Consider the following 22,249-nt stretch of genomic DNA (forward strand, 5'->3'; position numbering starts at 1 on the left):
CTGGGATCCCCTGTGTGACTAAGGAGTTTCCCTGGGGTAAGGGATGGGGTTTGCAAAGTGTGTTCTTTTCGGATGAAAGGAGCTGTAGAAATGGAGGTTTTCTGATGTCCCACGTGGATAACTGCCGGTGGGATGTCTGCTTCTGATGTGACCTACTGAGCTTGGAGAGAGATAAAAGTTGAAGCCTGACCTAACTGAGTTGTAGCTAACAAGGACCAGCTGGGTCACAGAAAAGGGGCTGGGAAGGGAAATACGGGGAAAATCAGCTTGGCTTCACCAGGGGGATGTCTGGAAGATGAGAGGGAATTTGCAGGATTCCTTGGGCCTAAAATCCGGGATGTGGAAGGTGTGTGCAGCACTTGGGCTGGATACTGGGCGGAAGAGGAGCTTTATGGACCTCCTTCTCACCATCCGCTTGCTGTGGCTTTGAGTGCTACACAACTCCCAGGAAATGTAGTCGCTCATATTGGGATACTTAACAGTTGTCTTCAAGCCTTTTGTCCGGAAGTCAGTGCAACTGTAATGATTTTACTTTAATGCTTTACAATGAAAGTAAATTTCCAGCTCAAATCATAGGAAGACTGGAAGAGCTCATAGAACTGACAGAAAGAGGTACAGGCATATGTCAGTGCACAGTACTTGAAAATGTAAATTCATTAATTCAGCTGTGTTATATTGTAAAATCATCTGTCTGTTAAAAACGACTGCAGGAGGATGCTGAGAGTTGTGCTAACTTGACATTAACAAAGTCTCCCTGGCTGTGACACAGACAATAACGTGATTATTCTTTTAGAAGCGCAGATACAGCGGTGCCAAAAAAGATGATGACAGCTTTGTGTATAAATTGATCCAAAGATCTCTTCTATTTATTTATGTGCTGTGATGTTTCATTCCAGGTGATCAGCTTTTTCAGCTCCCGATTAGAGCAAGCTGGAGCTGAGCTGTCAGTGGAGCGAGTTCTGGAAATCATCAAGCAAGGAGCTGTTGCTTTGCCCAAAGACAGGCTAAGAGTAAGTGCTCAAGACCTCGTCACTTAAAGTATACTGTTCCTATCAATTACACATATATGCCCTTTATATCTGTAACTTCAAGAAATCATCTCTCCTCTCAGTAGTGACTGATAAGTGATTGCACTGTCGATTGCCATATGTGTATGTTTTCATTTAATTTCATAATTTCTGCTGAGTGTTTGGGTGAGTTTTTGTGATTAGTTATTAAATTGAAGTGTGTGGAGGAATTAAAATTTGCTGAAGCTAAGGTTTTCCTCATCATATCCTGAAGATGCAGGCTCCTCTCTCCATCTGTTGTTTAGTTATGCTGGAACCAAACGTTGATAATTCTCTCTTTTGATTAATTGCTTTTTCTGCCTCTAGTGTTCTGCACCTCTGTCCAGGTCTATATTAAGTGCTATAAAGATAAATTTGGGGGGCTTTAGGTAAGAATTTCCCAACCTAGTGGAAATCAGTTCAGGACCTGTAAGTCTGGTCAACATGATGATGAGCTTTCTGTGTAATCCTGAGCAGTCCCTTCCATTCCTTTCTGAGAACCTCTCAAGTCTCTTGAGGGATTTACCAACTTGACAGGTTTTGTGAGGCTAAAATCCATTAATGGCTGTGTGATGTTTAAATACTGCGAGAAAGAAATCTGTGTAAGTGGGTAAGTAAGCAAACAGGAGCTCTGTGTGTTTTTTAAACACGATGAATCTTGTTTCTCTGTTATGCCAAGTGTATTTTAAATACTGTCTGTTTTCTGCAGAACTGTTTTTGTTGCTGCTCTGTGATAAGAGAGTGAGAGCACCATTTCTTTTGTGGTAACTTTAGTAAAATATCCTCAGATAAGGCACACTGAGTCCATGCGGCCACTGGCGACGGCTGGTAATTTATTTATATGCTGGTAATTTTAAAACACCCAGTGGGAATTTTCTAGCTGGCTGCATATACTAATGTCTTTCCTGCAGTTCCCTGTGTCCCTGAGATGGCACATCTTCAGTCACTCAGGCTGAATTCCTTCAGGAGAGGTTGGTCTAGAGTCCGAGTCCTGAGCCGCCGTACAGGAATATCCTGAGTAACACAAGAGCAGTTATTGGATCCAAATCCAGCCCTTCAGGTTGTCCTTTCTGTTTGGTGATGCTGTGAATACAGAGGAACACTGGAACTTTGGCTGTTTCTATGACAACTTGTTCTTAAGTGCAGATAATTAAAAGCTCTTACGTTGAGGCTACAGTGATTCCTTCTTGACACAGAGCCATCACCAGCTAAAATTCACTGCTTAGAAAAAAGAGCGAAGGTTTTCTCAGTTACTGAGTGTGCCACATCGACTGGCATGTCAGGCCGCTGTTTTCAGAAATGCTGTTTCTGGAGTGAAATCCCATCAAGTTTCAATTTTCTGCACTAACGGTATACAGTTTTCAAAATTATATATTCATATTGCCACTTAAAGCAACAAACCAGCAGTTTTTTGGCATGTGCCAAGCTCTGTATGTCCTCACCAAACAGTCAAGTACTTCCAGTTTTAAGGGTGCTTAGTGTTGCTTGGAGCACTTCCCTTTCCTCTGGAGCACTTGAGTTTTGGGACAGACTTACAAAGGGAATACAGCCAGCCTGACACGTCAGTCTTCTATACTGACCACTTACACCTACTGGGTTTTGTCTTTTGGTTTTTCTTTGGTTCCCTTTCTTTTTTCTTTTTTTTTCCCCTTCTTTTTTTTCTTTTCTTTTTTTTTTTTTTTCTTTTTCAATACTTTTGCTGAGCAGCAATTTGGCCAGAGCAGGTTACTTTTCCATGTAGAAAAGGTGACATTGACTTTGGGGTGGGGTGTTTGTGTATATATATATATATATAGGTATGTATTAGATATATATGTATGCATTGTCATGCATCGATTTGTACATGCAAATAACATCCTTCCTTTGCACAGACAGTGATGAGGAGCAGCACGTTTCCCTGCTATAGAAACGGTCTTGTGAGTCTTTGTGCCCTCTGTCCTTGTGCCTCTCTCCTGGGAGTCTCCCAGTTCCTCAGGTCTTCCCACTTCAGTCTCTGAGGTTTTCAGGGGAAGCTGTTCTAAAGCTCGACAAACTCATATTAAGATCAGACTGAAGATATAGTTACACAATAACTCTGGCAACTCTGAGGCATTTCAGCAGCTAAATAAAGGAGAAAGCTTTAATCCTTATGTCTTTAATGACACTCTCTGGGCAAGTCTGGATGGGTGGGAGCAGCCCTACCCACGCTGGCTTTGATGGCACCTTTCAGGGAGCTGTGCAGAGCCACCCGGTCCCCCCTGAGCCTCCTTTTCTCCAGGCTCAGCCCCTTTCCCAGCTCCCTCAGCCTCTCCTGGGGCTCCAGCCCCTTCCCCGGCTCCCTTCCCTGCCCTGGACACGCTCCAGCCCCTCGGTGTCTCTCTTGTCTTGAGGGGCCCAGAGCTGTCCCCAAGACCAGGGTCAGCTTGTGTTCAGCCACTTTGGACAATGTCTGGAGGAACTGTGAATCTATTACATCTGCGTTGACACAACTTACACGTAATTCCAACGTGCAAAGATGTGGAGCTCAATCCCAAGAATATATGTACATATATATGTATATGTATATACATGTGTTATATATAAGCTTTGCAGTTAATTGCTAACTAATTTTCAAGCCATCCTTGCCTTTTGCCACAGTATACTGAAGTGCTGTAAAGTACAAGAGACCCTGCAGAGATGTTATTCCTGCCTCCTAGAAATAACCATCTTCAGCTGAAGCACTCTGGGGGAGGCAGTTGAAGCAGGGATATGATTTGGAAAATGAGGGCTGAGGCAGAGCTTTTACTCACTCACTTCCCTGCAGCTCAGACAATGATGTTTTTTTTCTGGCATGTGAGTACCTAATGTATGCACGGATGTTTTCAAGTGAATGTTTTCAAGTTGCTTATCTTGGCCTTCGTCTAGGAAGTGAGCATTCAAGAGGTGCTACATGTATTCAGGTTCTGAGTCTGTTGCTTAGCCCATAGTTCAAACATGAATCAACGTCGACTAAAAATAACAGCACTTAGAGCCGTGATCCTCATCTGCATAATGGAGCTTATCAGTTTGGGAGCACACCCCGGTGCTCCTGCTCCCTTCCACTGTGGGAAGCAACACGGGATGCAAAGTGAGCATGTGTGGTAGCAGTAGGTCATGGATAAATATATACATGTGTGTGTGTGTCTGTGTTAGGAAAGATATCCTGCATTTTCTTAGCAAATAATTATTGGGAAATGGGAGATCTAACTCAGATTTTCCTTCCAGTCCTGGAGCAGTCTGACTGGAGACAAACAATATAATTAACATTATTTTAAGCATATGCTTTTAGCTGTGTACTGTGGAAGGCCAAGAAAGTCCAAGCTGAGCAATTAGCCTTTTAGAAGACTTCTGCACAAACAGGGAGAGATAAAGGGCAGGTGCTGAAATCAAGAGCTGGTTATTTCTCCCTCAGTCTGTGGGAGGAGATAAATGAAGTTAATATGCCCAGGATGGAGGCAGAAGCCATGGCGTGGAGATAGAGCTGTCTCCTTCGCAGACGAGCAGCCCACAATCCAGGCTCCCTGCTATATTGCAGAAGGTTATTAAAGGCAATTTAGAGATCATAGTGATAGGTGAAAATTAGCCTCATTCTTTCTTTCTTTCTTTCTCTTTATTTTTTTTTTTTTTTTAAGTTCTCAGGCTGCCTTCCTTGCCTTTGGTGAACTATCTGTACTTTCAGGATTAGGAGAGTGAGAGAAGCGGGACCGTGTCTGGAGCCTGTGACTTATCTCAGGATTTCAAGGGGAGTTAGCCAGCAGATAACAACTCTTCTGCAATAAGTGGGAAAACTTGTTTCAAATGCCAGCTAGTGACTGGAAGCTGACATTTGGTTTCATAAAATGATCACACTTGGGAGGCCACATTTAATGCTTTATAAAAGAAAAGTTCCCATTACCTAAGCCACTTAAGATGGTGATTTGTTTTTCATGAGCATTTTCAGATCTGCTTGTGTTTTTCCCCTACTCCTTTTCTCCCCGTGTCAATTAGTATTTTTTCATCAGTGTGCACTCTGTCAGATGTTCTTTGTGTGCTATGCAGACGTGCCATTATGCCATCAACTCTCACGTTTTTGATATGGTACAAAATTTAATATTTATTGAAGTGCATTTGAGTTCGATGGGCATTAAAATTTCACAGAATATGTAAAAGGAGCAGAGGTAAAAGCCTTCAGTCTCTTGACAGAACAAGTTTCGCTTTAGGTGTTAAAAGCACTTCTCATAGGTTTCCCCTTTTATTAACAGTGTACTTCCAACTCCATCAGCTTCCATTTGTTTCACTGAAAAAAGCTGCTAATCACTGAGGCACCGCAGCACGGGGGAAAAGTAAAATTGTCATCATGGTGATGGCAGATACTGCCTGGGAGGTGGACCAGGGGAGCTGGATGTCCCTGGCACATCACCCTTGGAAAGCAGCAGCACCCCCAGAAGTTCAGCTGCAAAAAATGTCGTAAAAATATTATGATTGTTGACTGAGGTGGCAGTGAATTCAACAGGGGTTGTCAAGCACAGGTGCTTTGGTAGAATCACAGAATCATTTAGGTTGGAAAAACCTTCCAAGACCGAGTCCCACCATTTCCCCAGCACTGCCCAGGTCACCACTAACCTATGTCCCCAAGTGTCGCATCCACATGGCTTTTAAGTCCTTGAGGGGATGGGGACTGTCCTCAGCAACCAGGGATTGACAGAGCTTTATGTGAAGAAATTTTCCCTAATATCCAACCTGCCCCTCCCCTGGCCCAGCCTGAGGCCGTTCCCTCTCCTCCTGTCCCTGTTCCCTGGGAGCAGAGCCCGACCCCCCCGGCTGTCCCCTCCTGTCAGGGAGCTGTGCAGAGCCACCAGGTCCCCCCTGAGCCTCCTTTTCTCCAGGCTCAGCCCCTTTCCCAGCTCCCTCAGCCTCTCCTGGGGCTCCAGCCCCTTCCCCAGCTCCCTCAGCTGCTCCTCATCAGACTTGTGCTCATGGGAAATCAGAAACCAGGAATGGCCATAAAAGAAAGCCCCCAAATACGAATATGCATATGAAGTCCCCCAAACCAAAGAAGCCTAAACGATTTCTTGTCTTGGGTACTGAGCTCTCTTTGTAAGAATTTTCCTGCTTCTACAGACGCTCCTCCCAGGGAGGAGACATCATCTGTTGAGCAGTCAGTGGTGCCATCACACCTGCAGAGGGGCAGGACAGGGGCAGCCCTGCATTGCCCCCCAGGTGGCAAAGGAAATCCGTATATATGCACCCAGTTGACCCAAGGAAACCATCCATTGCCCTATCTATTAGAATTGCTCCTGATTACAATTTTTTTTTCTTTTTCCTCCACAGTCCTGCTGTCCTTAGTCTTGAGTGGTTTTTATTTGGCCACAGCAAGATACTGGGTTCAGGATCCAGACCAATGGTCTTTAATAATACAAATTAAACCTTGGGGCAGGTCTGTAATTGCTTTAAAAGCTATGTACGGCTTTCTTGTGTTTGTTTTACTGCTGTAACACTTTTGCTGCTGTGAAATTTTTGTTGGAATGGTGCACAGATTAACTCTGTGTGACACCATAAAGGGGTAGGGACAGAGGAGTTACAGAGACCAGCAACTCCTTTACAGAGCTCCAGGGCACAGCACTAAGCAAGAGAGACAGAAAACTTCCTTAAAAAATAAATTCATCCAATTCTTCCTGATATTTATCTTTTTCTTTTTCTTTTTTTTTTTTTTTCTGGCTCAAAGGTCAAAGTTCTTATTACAGTGGAAGCTGATTGTGTCTAATACATCCTTAGGTCTGACGCTAGGCAGGCGTCTACAACACAGACTTCCTCTTGCTGACCCTCAGCTGCTGTTAACCCTTACCCTGAAGAAGATCAGATTAGTGACAGAAGTATAAGAAAGTTTTAAACAGAGTGCTTTTTGGGCTTTTCCAGAGCACTGACCATATGCTAAGAATAAGAGTATTTATGGATTGTATATTTCCTTCTGACAATTTATACCCTCAATTAAGATGTCAGACTTCCCTGCTTCCGTGAGCTGACCTGTAAGTGATAGACAATAACTCACGTTTCTTTTGGGGGCATTTGTTTTAGAGGTCAGCTTCTCAGAGACCTCGAGCAGAGAAGAATATACTCTGCGTCCCTTGAGAAATATTATTTTGGGTAATCAAAATTCCAGGGGGAAAAAGTGATCTTGAAAGTTTTGATGGGCTTTGTGGTCAGAAAATAACTTATCATTGTGAAACTGTGAGCAGTCGAAGACATGTCTGCACTCAGCTGACTCTGGCTAATCTTACAGTGGGATTATAAACCTGTCTGTCTGTCTGAGCCAGGGCAAACCCTTATGCAGGTGCTTTTCAATTAATGTAAGCCTCGCTACTTAAATTGGTGAGAATGAGTTGAAACTAAACTGAATGACACCACTCTATAATAAGTATGTCCAAGCAGGAGTTTCTATCATTTAAATCTGTTTAATTAAATGGTGCAAACTTGTGTGTAGGCAAGATCTGAAGTATGTGAAAAATACCATGGAAAAACTGTGATTATTATAGTGCTTGAAGTTAGATACTTGCTGACATAATGCATTGTATGGGAACTCTTGGCTTTGTAGTTTGAAACCTTACAGGAAGGAAAATAACGGCATCATCCCAGAAGGGAACAAAACCTTTGGGGGTTTAGCTCAGAAATAAATACCACCCTCACTCTGAAGCATTAATATGATAATCCACAGAAATGTGACTTTAGGAGGAAGTAGGGCTCAGTAGCTAGTTAGAATACATAGCGTGTTAACAAAAACATTTGCTTATGTGCCTGGTTGCTTTAACACTGGAAAAGCCAATGGCCAAAGTAAATTCACTTTGCCACCTGTGGATTCCAAGTCGTAGAATCACAGAGTCGTTGAGGTAGGAAAAGCCCTCTAAAATGAATTCCCCCAAGGTGGCCAAGGCCACTACTAACTCGTGTCCCCGAGTGCCACATCAACATGGCTTTTGAACGCTTAAGTCTTCAAAAGTCTTTGAAATGTGATGACTCCTGTTGTCCCGTGGTTAAAAGTGGATTTTAGCAGTCTTTAGAGAGCCTTGTTTGTAGCCATGTGTAATGCAAATGCAGCTGATGAATTGGATTGAATACTAACAACACTTCATTTTCAGAAGCATCCTTCAGGTAAAATGGAAGGAATCAGTTAACTTAGAGACTGTTAGGAAAGAGAAACAAATTCTACTGCCGTCCTTAGCAATGTATATAGTTTGACTTGAAACTTGCTATGCACAGACACCAAGTTCTTATTGCTGAACTCAAGTTGTTTGAAATGTTGGCATAGGCTGGCAGTATTGGTGAGTCATTTATCAAGCATACTTATCTATTTTTCAAAGTTTGGTTAAATATTTTTTTTTTTATGACAAAAAAAAAGAAACTAACAAGAACTTTTCACACAGTTACCCATTCCCATAAGTGTTTGCATGGATTTTGACTGTCATGCGTGTCGAGGTTTGGGTTTCTTTGGTGTGGTGTAAGGCCATTCCTTTTGCATACAAGGTCTTAGTTACAGCTGAGTGTTTTATCTGCTTGAGTGTTGCCAGGCCTCGCAGCAGTGGTGTGCACTGTGGCACTCACAACCTCTCCCTGGCACTCCCAAGGAGAGTTCACTCACGCTGTAACCGACACCATATTTACACGTTACTCTTAAGGCTGTTTGAAAAGGGGATGTGCTTTCCACCTTTCCTTGTGTTACAAGTGTGAAAATTACACAGTATCACATTCTTTAAATTATTTTTGTAGCATTATGGGAAAAAAAAAATACACACCAAAAACCACCTCTCAGATGGTTCCAGGAAACTAAATTTTTCAAATGTGAATGCTTCTGAGAACCCAAACAAGTTAGGTTTGCTTTTACACAGCAGCTGTCAGTCAGTTTTGGGATTAAAACCAGCTTTTTAACTCGAGTTTACTTCAGTGGTTATAAATTCTTTCATGGGGGCGGAGAAAAATAAACAGTAATTTTTGGCATTGTTGACTAGAACAAGAAAAAAAACCCAGCTATTTTATTTTGCTTGTCTGCCTGGCACACAGTTAAAAACATATTAATGCTTTTCTGACACCTCCCTATTGAAGAGTAATATAAACATCACTGCAGCATCAACATAGGGAAAAAAAAGCATTAGCAAACTTTGGAATCTCTGATCTTTAAACTGTTTCTCATGTAATATCAGTTTCTTATTGTAAAGCACCCAAAAATCCCTTTGAACAGAAAATAGTAATCATGCTTTCAACTTGGACCACTTTTATAAAGCTTTTCTCCAGAGATGAAGAATAAACTGAGAACTTCAGTCTTGTTTTCTTCCTAGTCACTGAAGCATTCATTTCCATGGGGAAAATCCCGCTTCCACTGGAAAGCTTTGCTGATGGTCCCAGCATTCTCAAGGTTGCCAGGCTGTATCTTCGTGCTTAGGAGATGGTACCAGGCATGATGCAAGCAGGACACCAGACAGGCCCCCAGGCTCTGTGTGTCTCATGGTGGGGATTGTGTGGTTCACAGTGACTCCTGCTAGCTAGGAGGAAAGAGGGACTGTGCTTCATGTTCCCCTGCCCTCTCCCTGATTTCCCAGGCTGCAGAAAGTGGAGCCATGGTCGGCATCCTGGTGGGGATCTCATGTTCATGAGAGCCGTGTTTCTGCCTGTGCTCTGTGTGAGCAGAGCAGCAAAACTGGGTCTGTGAGCTCGTGACCTTCAGCCTCCTCAGCTGGAGAGGATTGAGAGGAGCAGCTCAAGGAGCAATGGGATGGAGGCAGAGCTTTGTTAGCAGGTGCACAGTCAGCTTGAAGAAGCTGGGAGTGACTCAGGTTACCCACATCAAATCCATCAGCTTTTGCTCACTCTCGTCTTGAATAGTTTGCATTTTGTCACCCTTCTTGGTGAAGAATTTCTCTAACACAGGTTACAACTCAAATAAGACGTCTGAACCCCTTCAATGTACTTTGACTGTTTGTTTTAAGTTTAGGTTAGATATTGGGATGAAATTCTTGGCTGTGAGGGTGGGGAGGCCCTGGCACAGGGTGCCCAGAGCAGCTGTGGCTGCCCCTGCATCCCTGGCAGTGTCCAAGGCCAGGTTGGATGGGGCTTGGAGCAGCCTGGGACAGTGGAAGATGTCCCTTCCCACGGCAGTGGGTTGAAACAGGATGATCTTTAAGATGCCTTGCAACTCAAACCATTCTGCAATTCTATGATAGAAATACTAATCCTTTGGTGCTGGGGTTTGGCTTGTGTCAACCAGCCTGTGGCACTCCATACCTGCAGTGTTATCCTCCTCTTCAGTGCCACATCCTGAAGAGAGCAGGAAGAAGATGTTTTCTTGCTGCAGTGTTCTTGCTTGTTATGCAATTCCGTTCCTGGAGTCATCACATTATTTGGTGGAAGCATAACAGCAGCCCAAAAAGGATCAAGGACGCTTTGAAGGCGGCAGAGTTGTGAATATCAAAATCCTCCAAAGAGTAGCAGATCTTTTTTGTATCTCCTTCAGGTTTTCCCACCGCTTTTCTCATTTGAGGTTTAAAGCATGCATTAATTAACGTGAGTTAAAGTCAGGGAAGGAGCGGCAGGAAAGGGGAGTTTGTTTGGTCTACGTGCGGGTGTTATGTCTGAAACAGCACTCTGGTGTTCCTCTAAGGCCACGTACCTTGTTTGCAAACCTGTGCAGATAGAGAATGTAGAGATAGAGAATGTTCTTTTATGCTGTTGGCTTGTATTTGTCACAGCCCTGAGCAGAAAGCACCCAAGATCCCAGCGAAGGAATGAGTAGTGATGCTGTGATAAAGGACAGACTCAACCAAGTCTCTGGCATTTTCTTTGGGAGCAAGAAAGAATTTATCCTGGGATTTCTAAAGAACTGGAACATGCAGTGAAACTGGGTTCGGACACACTGAGAAAATGCGTAGTATTTCTTTAGCTTCCACCTTCCTATTTATTATTTTGTTTTTCAGTGATTGGATATTGTGCATCCCAGTAAACTCCAAACCCACAGCACTTTCTCCCTGTCACCAAGACATCTGGTTGTGCTGGGGGAGCTAATCAATTGCAGGCATCCTTGCTATTATAAGCCTGCAAGCCACTTGAAAACTTACCCAGGATTTTGGTAATGAAGGGCCTGATGTTATTATTTGAGCTTTTTCTTTTTTTTTTTTTCCCTTTTAACTTCCCTTCAGGGGTCATCGGACTGGCAGTATTTTTTTTTTTTTTACAAGCTCAAATTTTAGACTTTTGAAAGTTCAATTCTGTGTGCGTCAAGCCACTTGAATTTCCTGTGAAGATGTTGGAGTTGTGAATTGATTTGAAATTATATGAAAGTGAGCAAACATCCAGGTTTAACTCTGTCTGAAAAGTTGGTATTTCAATAGATCAGAAAATCAGGGCTGATCTTGGGTTGAGGCACATTTGTCATTTTGCTGTCATTTTGCTGGCATTTACTGTTAACATTCAGTAAGGCTATTAGTCACATTTATGAAGATAATTTTAAAAAAATAATTTGTAGCTCAAAACGAAGAACGGTTTAGAACTTGGGAGTGACGTTCAGCTCTCGAGGCGACGCACCCTATAGCTCCAATTGAAAGCCCCTCCTTCAGAGCCTCACTGGTGCCAAAATCTAACCAATAATGAATGATTTATCATTCTGTATTTGGCTTTTTCCTGTTGGAAGGGTGGGGACGAGATCCTCAACTCCAGAATACCGAGTCACTCCTAGCACTTGGCTCTGAAACACATAAACAGTGCGGACTGTTACAAGTCCCATCCCAACGCCCGTGTTACATGTGTTCTCAGAGTTCCTAGAGCCTGATGTCAGGCGTGTGCTGGGGCTGGTGTATTCTCTGATTTTTTGGGGGTCTCACGTGTAGCGACCGTGCCGCGGCCCGGGCTGGCGGTGCAGTCTGGCAGCACCGGCGTTGCGCTGGTGCCGCTCGGCTGGGCGGCGATAAGCAAAGAGACAGTCTGGCTCCTTCCAGGAGCCTCTCGGTCATGTCTGAGCGCTCAGCAGTTCCCAAAGCCTCTGGCTGACTTTCCCCTGCGGACCGTTCATTTATCAGGAAATGGAATTGGTTACAGGATTTCGCGCGCTGCCAAACCTCACTGACGAAATCGGCCCGTTCCTGCTCTCAGAAGTAGGAAGAATGTGTTAACTCTTTGTGCCTGATGCCTGTTTTTAGTGCTTTTGCTGAAAAAAAGCCAGGTTCCTTCCTACTTGTAAAGGTTTCTGGAAATTGCTGACACACTCTCACCCTTTATGAATATACTACTAGAGCAGGATAATTTTGCCTATTACATTTAGCCCTCTGCATCACAGTTACCACTGTCTTTATAAATATTATTTTAGGGCAATTGAATTATGTTAATGGGAGATTTGCCTACTGAATTCAGTGTATTCTTGCTTCAAAAAATGTCTTCTGAATTAGAGGAGTGAAAATCAAGATTTATTAAAAACATAAACAATGCTTTGTTGTTTAAGGGAGGCTTTAAAGCCCAAGTTATACACATAACTTATACACAACTTGTAGGAGCTCAACCAGAATTGAATAGAAATATGTCTTTAATTATGTATATAGGATGACAACAAAAAACCCAAGTGCAGTTCTTTCTGAGTGTGTTCCTGGTTTTGCATATAGTTACAAGCACAGCTGTGTAATGGCAAGGTAAACACCACCACTCTTTTTAGATGCTATTTGGAGGTCATTGTCTTTCATTATGGATCAAGTTTTCAGCACACTTTAAAAAACAAACGTGCTTTTAAAAATGTAAATGCATGGGGGTTTTTTTGTGACTCGCCAGACTCCAGGCTGCTCTGAAGTTTGCAAGGCAGAGCTGGTTGTCAATCGCAGAACCGTCTGGGTTGGGAAAGCCCTCTAAGACCATCAAGTCCAGCTGTTCCCCCAGCACTGCCAAGGCCACCAGTGACCCCATCTCCCCAAGTGCCACATCCACATATGTCTTAAACCACTTCAGGGATGGGGGCTCCACCACTGCCCTAGGCAGCTGTGCCAGGCTGGTCAACCCTCTCAGTCAAAAAGTTTCCTAATACTCAGCCTAATAATGAGCAAATTCTCAATTGTGCAAGTTGCATTGAGAAACAAAGAGCCATTTTGGTTTTCTTAATTTATTTATATTGATAGGAGACACTCCTGGGGGTTTTTCATTTCTCCAGTGGTCAACTTCTGTCTCCTAAGACGCCCTGATTTTGTCCCTAATCAGCTGAGCTCACTCCTTTTGCAGTACTGTTTCTGTGTCGCACACTGTGTCCGTGTGTTTAGGAGGGGATGGAGAAATGACCATTTGCAGGTTGTCTGCTGGTGGATGCAGGTGTCTGTTCCTGTACCGCTTGAATCGTATCAGTTGGTGCAACGATGTCTCTTGTAACACGTCAGTCTGTTTTAATGCAATCAATAGTCGTAACCTCCCATGTATGAAATTACAAAGCCCAGAGGTAAAGCACAGCGCACATATGGTAATTATTATGTCTGGAAGTGGTTGCTGCATTAATTGATAGCAGCACCAAGTAATGCAGCCTCACTCAATTTCATTGCTTCTTATACAAAAATCTTGTAAACAGAATTTTTGCAGTCTGATATGGTAGAGTGTTTTTTCTCCTTTTTTATTATGAGCAAATCACTGTGGAAGTATTTAGAGCTCTCTTAGCTCATTTAGCTTCGTGGCAGTTTGGGATCCTTTGTTCCATAAACAAAAAGTGGCTGAAAACAGCTCGTCCACAACCTGTGAAAGCACCGTGTGAGCCTCATCTGCTGCTCTCAGAGACGTAGTTGGTGTTGCAGGATCCTCCTGGGGCTGGTGCCAGGGAGGGACCGTGCTCATGGCCTGCATCCTGCGAGCCTGAGCCACTGCAGGGGGGGAAAAGTGGGTGATTTGGCCTCATTACTGACATAACTGAGGCTTGTAAAATTCAGATGTTTTCCAAGCTGTGTCTGCAGCTCAAGTTAACGTAAAAATATTACAGATTTAGCGTTTCTTGCTTTTAAAAAAATAGTGGTTTAGTAGTATAAATATAATTTTCCATTTTAAAGTAGTGTGTCATAAATACTCCTGAGGATCCCAGAATGTTGGTCATTTCCACTGTGAACCAGGAAAGCCACGATGGCTAAGGGCTGTGCATGCTTGGAGATCCCTCATTCTGTCAGTGAGAGGCTGATGGTGATCACTGCCATCAGAGGGACAGCAACACTCAAACCTGCTTGCATTATGTGTTGAAAAATGAGTGAAGTTGTCATGATCCCAAAAAGACCTTTACTGTCATCTGGGGAAACTCCAAATAGTTTAGAACCAAACCAGTGGCTTGGGTTGAAAGGGCTCAAAGCCCATCCAGTTCCACCCCCTGCCATGGGCAGGGACACCTTCCACTGTCCCAGGTTTCTCCAAGCACCATCCAACCTGGCCTTGGATACTTCCAGGGATCCGGGGGCAGCCACAGCTTCTCTGGAGAATCTGAGCCAGAGCCTCACCTATCTTCAATTATCTTGAATACATACAAGATAAAGGACTGGCTGAAAATTTTGGTGTAATAGGTAGTAAAACTGAATCATATAAATGCAAATGTAATGTAGGAAAGCTTTACATGTAGGGTTCTCAGAAGCACTGGCAAGGGCTTCACTGGCATCAGAGTTATGGTGACAGCTGTAGTTTTCAAATCAAATATATTTTCTGGTTTTATTCTCCCCTTTACGTCTTCCTTGTAGTTAGGTTACAGTACTCTAGGAAAGATGCATCGTATTCATACAGAAGGCTTGTTTATCTTACTGAAATCCAGGGAAGCACATTTCATTCCAGGATGAAGGAATGCATCAGAGGTGGGTATTGCACAAGAATCCAAGGTAGCCTGGGAGGGTGGTGCTTGGTTGAGTGACTGGAGTACAGTGATTCTGCCGTTCAGGAATGAGACGCATTGGCCAAGATGAGGATGAAGGGTGGGCTAGCACAGGACACTCCTATTCCCAAGCTGCTGTCTGCATGGATACTAATATTTACATGGAGGCTTAATGTCTGTCCCCTCCACCCCTGAAGATTATTCCAGTTACCTTCTGGAAGCTGTGCTCTGGATTCAGTCACTTCATTCCCAAGTCGTTGCTTTCTTTGCAAAGCTCAACAATTGCACTGGGATGAAATCACCTTATCCTGGGGTTGCCATAGCTGCTTCCAAAGAGCTGTTCCATAATACTGTTATGCAGGTCAGTTTCCTGCAGAAGGCTGGGCAATGTTTTGGCTGCCCCAAACCAGTTTTTTAAAAAAAAAAAAAGTTTAAACAAAAATGTGCAGACAACGAGGACCTACCTGCCCAGCCAGCACTACCACGGACTAAGTAACAGTAACAATTGAATTGTATAAATGCAAATGTAACAACATTAATACACTGATATCTGCTGTGATTCTGAGACTTAATTCTTCAAACTGGTAAAAATGGAAAGGGGAAAACGCACCAGTTCTAGCAGCAGGTTGGTCCAGCAGTGCAGGAGTTTGCTGTTTCTCTCCCATGGTTGTCTTCGCCTTGCCATCACTTGAATTCCCTTCACTGCTCTGCAGGGCTGTAACTGCAGTCACAGCCCTGTACCCACCTGAGCTGAATAATGCCTCAGCCTTGGCTGTGGCACTCTGTGGGTTGTAATTAACTAGATCCCATTAAGGCAGCAGATGAAAATTCATGCAGTTACATGCAAAAGCCTTAGAAGATGAAATAGTGTCTTGTAGCAAGAGGTGTTAAAGGAGGTTTTGTTCCTTCTTTTTTTTTTTTTTTGCTCAAGACAAGGGTGAAAGTTTTAAACTAAAAGAACGTAGATTCAGAGTAAGGTGTAAGGAAGAAACTTTTTTGTGATGAGGGTGGTAAAATACTGGTACACGTTACCCAGGGAGGTGAAGGATGCTCCATCCCTGAAAGTGTCAAAGGCCAAGTTGGACAGAGCTTGGAGCAGCCTGGGCTAGTGGAAGGTATCCCTGCCCATGGCAGGGGGTGGAACCGGATGAGCTTTGAAAGTTCCTCCCACACCTTTCTGGGGTTCAATGACTCTATGAAATAATTATGTAATTCTTTATGCTACCTGTAGAGAGCAGAAAAATATTTCTGGACGGGACACAAGGGAAGTCTACTGCAAAGATGTTCTCCTTCCTGGAATCAGAAGAATCTGGTTGTGCTCTACTGCTGACACAGTCAGGATGAGGGACTCTTTCAGCATCTTCGTCTCACATCCAGTGAAAGGTGCAGCAGCTGGTTCTCAGCCATGAGGACACACTTGGGCTGGGATGAGCAGAAACCGTTGCTATTAGGAATGAAGTTTTGGAGGAGAATAAGGTAACTGGTGACGTTTTCTATCTGTCATCAGTGATGAGGAATGTGTACCATCCTGTTGCTGTCCACATGGCAGAGCATCCTTGCACAAGGCAGTAAATGGTGAGGGGCTGATGTTAGGCGCTCTGCAAGCTTTGTGGAGGGGAAGGGGCTGGAGATGAGATAAAAACTCCAGTCACTAAAGGGAGCGTGGATTGCCAAAAGAGATCAGTTAAATATTTCTTTTTGCACAGCTGAAGTCTGGCCTTTCATTACAATGTGAGATAGCCAGAGAGGGTAGCAATAAGCTCTGATTTTTCCATGTGAGCTCTTGAGACACTGCATTGCCTGTCTGTGCATCTATTTTAACTAAGGTGTGCAATTTAAAAATAAAGAAGTAATCCCGAAATTTAAGTTTTCGGTGGCACTTAGAAAGATAGGGTAATTTGCACTGGAAGAAGAATGTTTAGACTAGATATTAGGGAGGAATTCTTGACTGTGAGGGTGGTGAGGGCCTGACACAAGGTTTCCCAGAGCAGCTGTGGCTGCCCCTGGATCCCTGGCAGTGTCCCAGGCAGGTTGGATGGGGCTTGGAGCAGCCTGGGATAGTGGAAGGTGTCCCATAGCAGGGGGGTGGAATGGGATGAACTTAAAGGCCCCTTCAAATCCAAACCGTTCTATGATTCTCTGATTCTCTTACTTTATATGAAGGAGGGAAGGAAGGGCACAAGTGAGAGACTTTGAGCAGAAGAATTTGAACTTTACAGATTCAAACATGAAACAGTCTGTCTTTGCGTATCTGGTGTTTGACACCAGATACCTTAGATTGACTGATTTCATTGGTTTAAGGAAGCTGCTACAAGAAAGGGATACAAAGTACAAGGCAGAAAGCAAGCTCTGGAGAAACAGGAGGATGGGAAAGCAGTGTGAGAGTTTCCAAGTCGCTCCCCATGGCAACAGAGCTTTGACCTGGGTAAACAAGTCTCTGCACGTGTACGTTTTTCAAAGCTACTTCTATGCTGCTCACTGCTGGCCTGCCACATCATTTGAACTCTGTTAACCTTCAAAGATGATCCCATTTTTTCTGAAGGAGAGCACAGAGGAGCTTCCCTGCCCAAAGCTGCAGAGCTTTGGCTCTGCAGGAGATTGGCAAGAGCCCCACGCTCACGAGCAGCCCAAAACTCCCTGTCCAACACATCTTACAGGAGGGCTCCCAGCCAGAGCCCAGCCCCTGCTCGCTTCAGAGCTGTACAATTGCTCAAGCTAAATAACATTCCCCAAGTTTCCCTCCCTAGAAAGCCTCCCTATACTTTTACTACGTTTTTTGCTGTGACTAAATCTGCTTCACATGTGTTGTGCAGCCTCCCCTCGCTCCACTGCATATGTTGTGAGTCCAATGAAAAGTCCGCTGCCAAAGGCACTGCATTTGCATGACGTGTTGTTTCCAAGTATCTCGCAACTTTGGTCAAAATAAAGTAAAATTACACTGAAATGCCCTGACCCCTTTCCTCCCGTGCTCAGTTGAAAGCTATTTCCAACCCATGCGTTCCTTTTCTACTGCAAACTTTCAGTGTAGGCAGAGTACCTAAAAAGTATAAATAGTTGTATTTAAAATTAATTTGTTTATTTCTTTGATTAATAAAGTCCCACGTTATCCCCTCTCCATCGATAAAACAAAGTATTAACCGCTTTTTAAATAAGATGTAAAATAATGTGTCAGAGGCCAACAACTTCATCCCAAAAGGTGCAAAATTAAATGAGTTATGACAACTAAATACAAGATAAAGGGAGGAAAAATCATGTAACTTCTAATTATGCTGATCCAATTGCTCTTCTGCTTTTAAGGTTTAGCTGTCTTTTCTGAATTAGTCTTTTGAATTAAGTTTGCATAACATGTGGCAGATTGAGAGAAACAGTCCTCAGAAAATTTTTTGCCCTGGATGACAGATGAACTAGATAATGGAGTATAATCTCTTCCATTTTCATGATTTTGACACATTTTCACTTCTGTGTGTATGTTTAAATCAAGGAATCAAAATAAGTTTTGAGTACAGAATATAAATCCCAGACAAAATTACAGCTTTCATTGCAATGTTGGGTTAAATGTAAACAGCAGGAATGTTACAGATATCTTCTAATTAAATGCATAAATCAGAGGAATGTCTTGAATGTTTACAGCAACTGCACCAAGAAGTGAGAATGAGGAAGAGATGTACTTTGTCAGCTGATGGCTTTGTCCCCTGCATTCCGGTACAGTTTAATTTTGTCACAACCTTTGGTACAAGTTGCAAAGCATCTCTCCAGCTGATTTGCAGGATCTTTGTTCCTGCTGTGGATGATTAGAGATGGAAATAGCTTTCTCCTGGCCAAGCAGGGGTTTTCTCATGTCTCTCATCATCACTTCTGAGGACTCTGGTGTTAGGATTTGGAGAGCAGCTGGTTTAGACCACCTTGCCTTTTTTGTAGCTGTAGATGTGCTGGAGTCTCAGATGATGCTATTGAATCTTAAATCCATGTGGACTTAGGGTAGGTTTGTGATAAGGATGTGTGCTAAACCCGCAATCTGTTGAGCCTCACAAACAAAGGCTGATTTTTCTTGACTGTGTCCTCCTGTTGACTCTTGCACCTTAACGAACTCTACTGTGCTCCGTTCTGCCCAGGTTTTCTCCTTGCCCTATAAGCTGGAAATCCCTCTTAGACCACTGAGTCCAACCATTCCCCAGCATGGCCAAGGCCACCACCGTCCCATGTCCCCCCAGGTGCCACATCCACACAGCTTTTAAACTCCTCCAGGGAATGGGGCAGCCACAGCTGCTCTGGGCAACCTGTGCCAGGGCCCCACCGCCCTCACAGCCAAAAATTTCTTCCTACTATCCCATTTAACCCTGCCCTCTGGCAGTTTAAAGCTGCTGCTCTGACGTTTAAACTCTGGGGAGAGTAACTTGTGGCTCGTGAGCTGGGGCTTGAGGACAGACAGTGTAGGAGTGGGGTGAGAATTTCCCATCTTGACAATGGTGTGGCAGCAGCATCCAGGCTCCGCGAGGAAGATTTCCTTTCCTTCACTGCAGTATGTGAACTATCAAAAACCACAGTGAAGATTGTTTTTATAGATGGGAAACCAGAGGTTGGATGGTTCTGGACACTTCACTGAGGGAAGGTCCCTCGAGTCTATGGGAGACTGGCAACTCCAAAACATAGAAGGAAATTTTGTGTCTGTGCAGGGGAGAGCACAGGCCTTAAACTTACATGTTGTCCTTGATGTGAGGCCCACGAGATCCAAGTGGTGCCTGTAGTTCTGGGCACAAAGTAAGGCTGCAAAGCTTATATTGGAATTCCTGATGCTTATCTGCTCCACCGGGACTTGCCAAGCTCCATCCTCCTGAACTAGGACCAGCAAAAGCCTGATTGTTGTCTCCAGGGTAAACAATGCGGGCCTGAATGGACAGGGAGGAAGGGGACAGATATGTTCAATAACAAAGGAACATAATGGCATTTATGAAAGAATTCCCCAGCCTGAGGTGGGGAGTTCTCTAGAAATGTTTGATTCATGTCCTAAAGACAGTCCTTACCAGAATAAGTCTTAGTAAGTGAAGCGTCAGTGAAGGCAAACAAATCTGGAAATGCTGCATCTAAAACACAGCGAAACAGAAAACACAAGTAATTTTCATTCATTATTGAAACAGCAACTCACTTGGGGCCCTTTTTCAGATTGAGGTGATTGTTTGCATTAGGAAAAAAAATGCAGTTTCACTCTAGGAGGGTGCTCTTTTTTTAACAGGTGGCTGCAGGATGATACCAAGCATACAGATCGCTTTTGTTTGCAGTCAGCTCCTGACTCCCTGTGCTCAGACTGTCAAGGAGATTGCTCTGTTGGCCAGGTTCAAGATTTGTAAAGATGTTTTCATACCTTGAAGGAATCCTTGTCCTGCTCATACTTACCTTTCTCCTTTCTACACACTGCTTGCCTCCATCATTGATCAAGGCATGTTTTCAGTACCTAATTCAAACTTGCTATCACAACCTTCATGACTATACTGGAATATAGAATAAAATATAGTGCAGAATGAGAAACCTAAAAATCCATTTCAGAAAAGGCATCCTGGTTATTTGTAGAGGTCAACTTAACACCACCCCTCTCCCCTGATCTTGGTTGGTCTTCACGGGACTCCTGGCATTAGGGCAATTTTTTTAAATGAAGCTGCAAAGTCCACATTCACAAAGTAACTGTGTAGATGTAAACATTGGCAGCAGCTCCTTGGCTGGCACTCCTGGCAGAGATAAGGCTACATTCTGGCACTGCGTGCTATGGCTGGAAAGGTTTTACTATCACTTGACATTTCACTCCTCAAGACAAATAAATGGGATTTCCTGCATGCAGCGGGGCAGCGCTGCTCATCTCGCAGCGCAGTCTGCCTGTTTGCAGAGGCTTGAAATACTTAAGAAGGGAGTATGTCCACTGGGCTGTACATTTTCCAGTTTGGGGAGATTAGGGAGCCAAAGGTCTGCCGCCTCAATAGGCTGTTATTCAGCACGTCCTGAGCTTCAGGCAGATAAGGGTCTACTTCCTAGGCTGCCCTGATCTGAGAGTTAACAGTTGGTGACAGCGAGTCTGTCTCTGTTCTTAAGTCATTGTTATAATTTTTTTGTAATATTTACAGGCCTGGCTCTCCCAGATTAAAAAGTACAAAATCAAAAGGAGGTCTTCCTCCGCGGGCGCTGGGGGTGGAGGAGGATGTTTGGGCTTGGCATGCGGCCCCACCGCCGCGCGGGGTGGGAGGGACCGGGGCAGGATGTCGGCCTCAGCTCGGTGGCTGCTGTGAGGGAAAACTCAAACCTTGTCTAACGACCTTCCAGGAGCCCTCCACACCGGGAAAACGTGCCGCAAATGCCAGCCCCCCAGGATGCAAATCGAAGGCGTTAAGCTCAGCTGGGAGAAGGGACCTTGTCTCTCTGGTTGATGCATGAAGCCAAGGCCTAGGCAGTGCATCAACCCTTGTGCAGCGATAACGGAGAGGAGCGTGGTCCCAGTTGTCCAAAGGAATGTTCTTTTTGGCTTGGTGGGATGTTTTGGAGGCAGCGTTGAACCAGCGTGTAGTGAAAGCATGTCTGGGACCTCATCACTGGAAAAGTATGCAAACTGAATCACTGTGCTCTTCTCCTGCCACCTTTTGTGTTGGGGGAATGTGTTCTACGCAAATAAAAGAGAAAATGAAACAACTGTGACGTGGTAGTAACTCTAGATTGGGGTGAAGGAAACAGGCAGATGAAAACAGCATTTTGACCTCTCAGTCCTCTGTGGTTCTGCTGGATTATCCCAAGGCTCTCTTAGAGCAGAGGAAGGTCATATTATAGTTTGCTAAAGGAAAAATCCTAAAACTGTGAAATTACTGGGGTTTATACTGTCATTGTGCTTCAGTCCCTTCCCAGCTCAGATGCTGAAGAGCAGAGAGGTGAGTGCTGGAAACTCCATGGATGGGTCACAGTCTCCATCAGCAAGCAGTGTAGGTCCAAGTCAGGTGACAAAATCTCCAGCTCCTTCTCCAGGGTGGGGGAAGAAAAATCTAACTCTAGGCATGACAGTTCCCATGGGGGGGAAAAAAAAAAAAAAAACCACAAAAAAAAGAGCGAGAAAAGGGTAATATTTATATATTACTGGGTGAGGATATGTATATTGTCCATGCAGGGTTCCTGAGGTGCATCCTTCTGGCGTCAAGGCAGACTTGCCAGAGTGATCAAGGCTCCAGTGCTTTACCAAAACATGAAAGTGTGGGTCATGTTCTTAAAGTTCAGTAGTTTCTTTCATTGTCACATGCGTATCCATCACCTTCTGCTCGTTTCGTGTTGCTGTTTGGGTGGCACGCACCATGGCAAGAGTTTCCTTCGCACAACAGTTGGATCTTTGGTGGGAGTAGAAGTCGGGCAGCAGGGAGAGGTT

The 22,249-nt window shown here is 44.0% G+C and overlaps 1 protein-coding gene across 3 annotated transcripts in view; it reads left to right on the forward strand.

The window, feature by feature from the left end:
* DYM (dymeclin) overlaps nt 1-22,249 on the forward strand; it is a 210,797-nt gene that overhangs the window by 175,758 nt on the left and 12,790 nt on the right. For all 3 annotated transcript variants that reach the window (XM_066180700.1, XM_066180703.1, XM_066180704.1), the window contains one exon: nt 897-1,010. In XM_066180700.1, the coding sequence (XP_066036797.1) occupies nt 897-1,010 (114 nt within the window). The remainder of the gene's footprint in view (nt 1-896; nt 1,011-22,249) is intronic.

This window comes from Chamaea fasciata, unplaced genomic scaffold (assembly GCF_029207755.1).
Source record: "Chamaea fasciata isolate MVZ Bird 193981 ecotype frontalis unplaced genomic scaffold, bChaFas1.0.hap1 SCAF_4, whole genome shotgun sequence".
Lineage (NCBI taxonomy): Eukaryota > Metazoa > Chordata > Aves > Passeriformes > Sylviidae > Chamaea > Chamaea fasciata.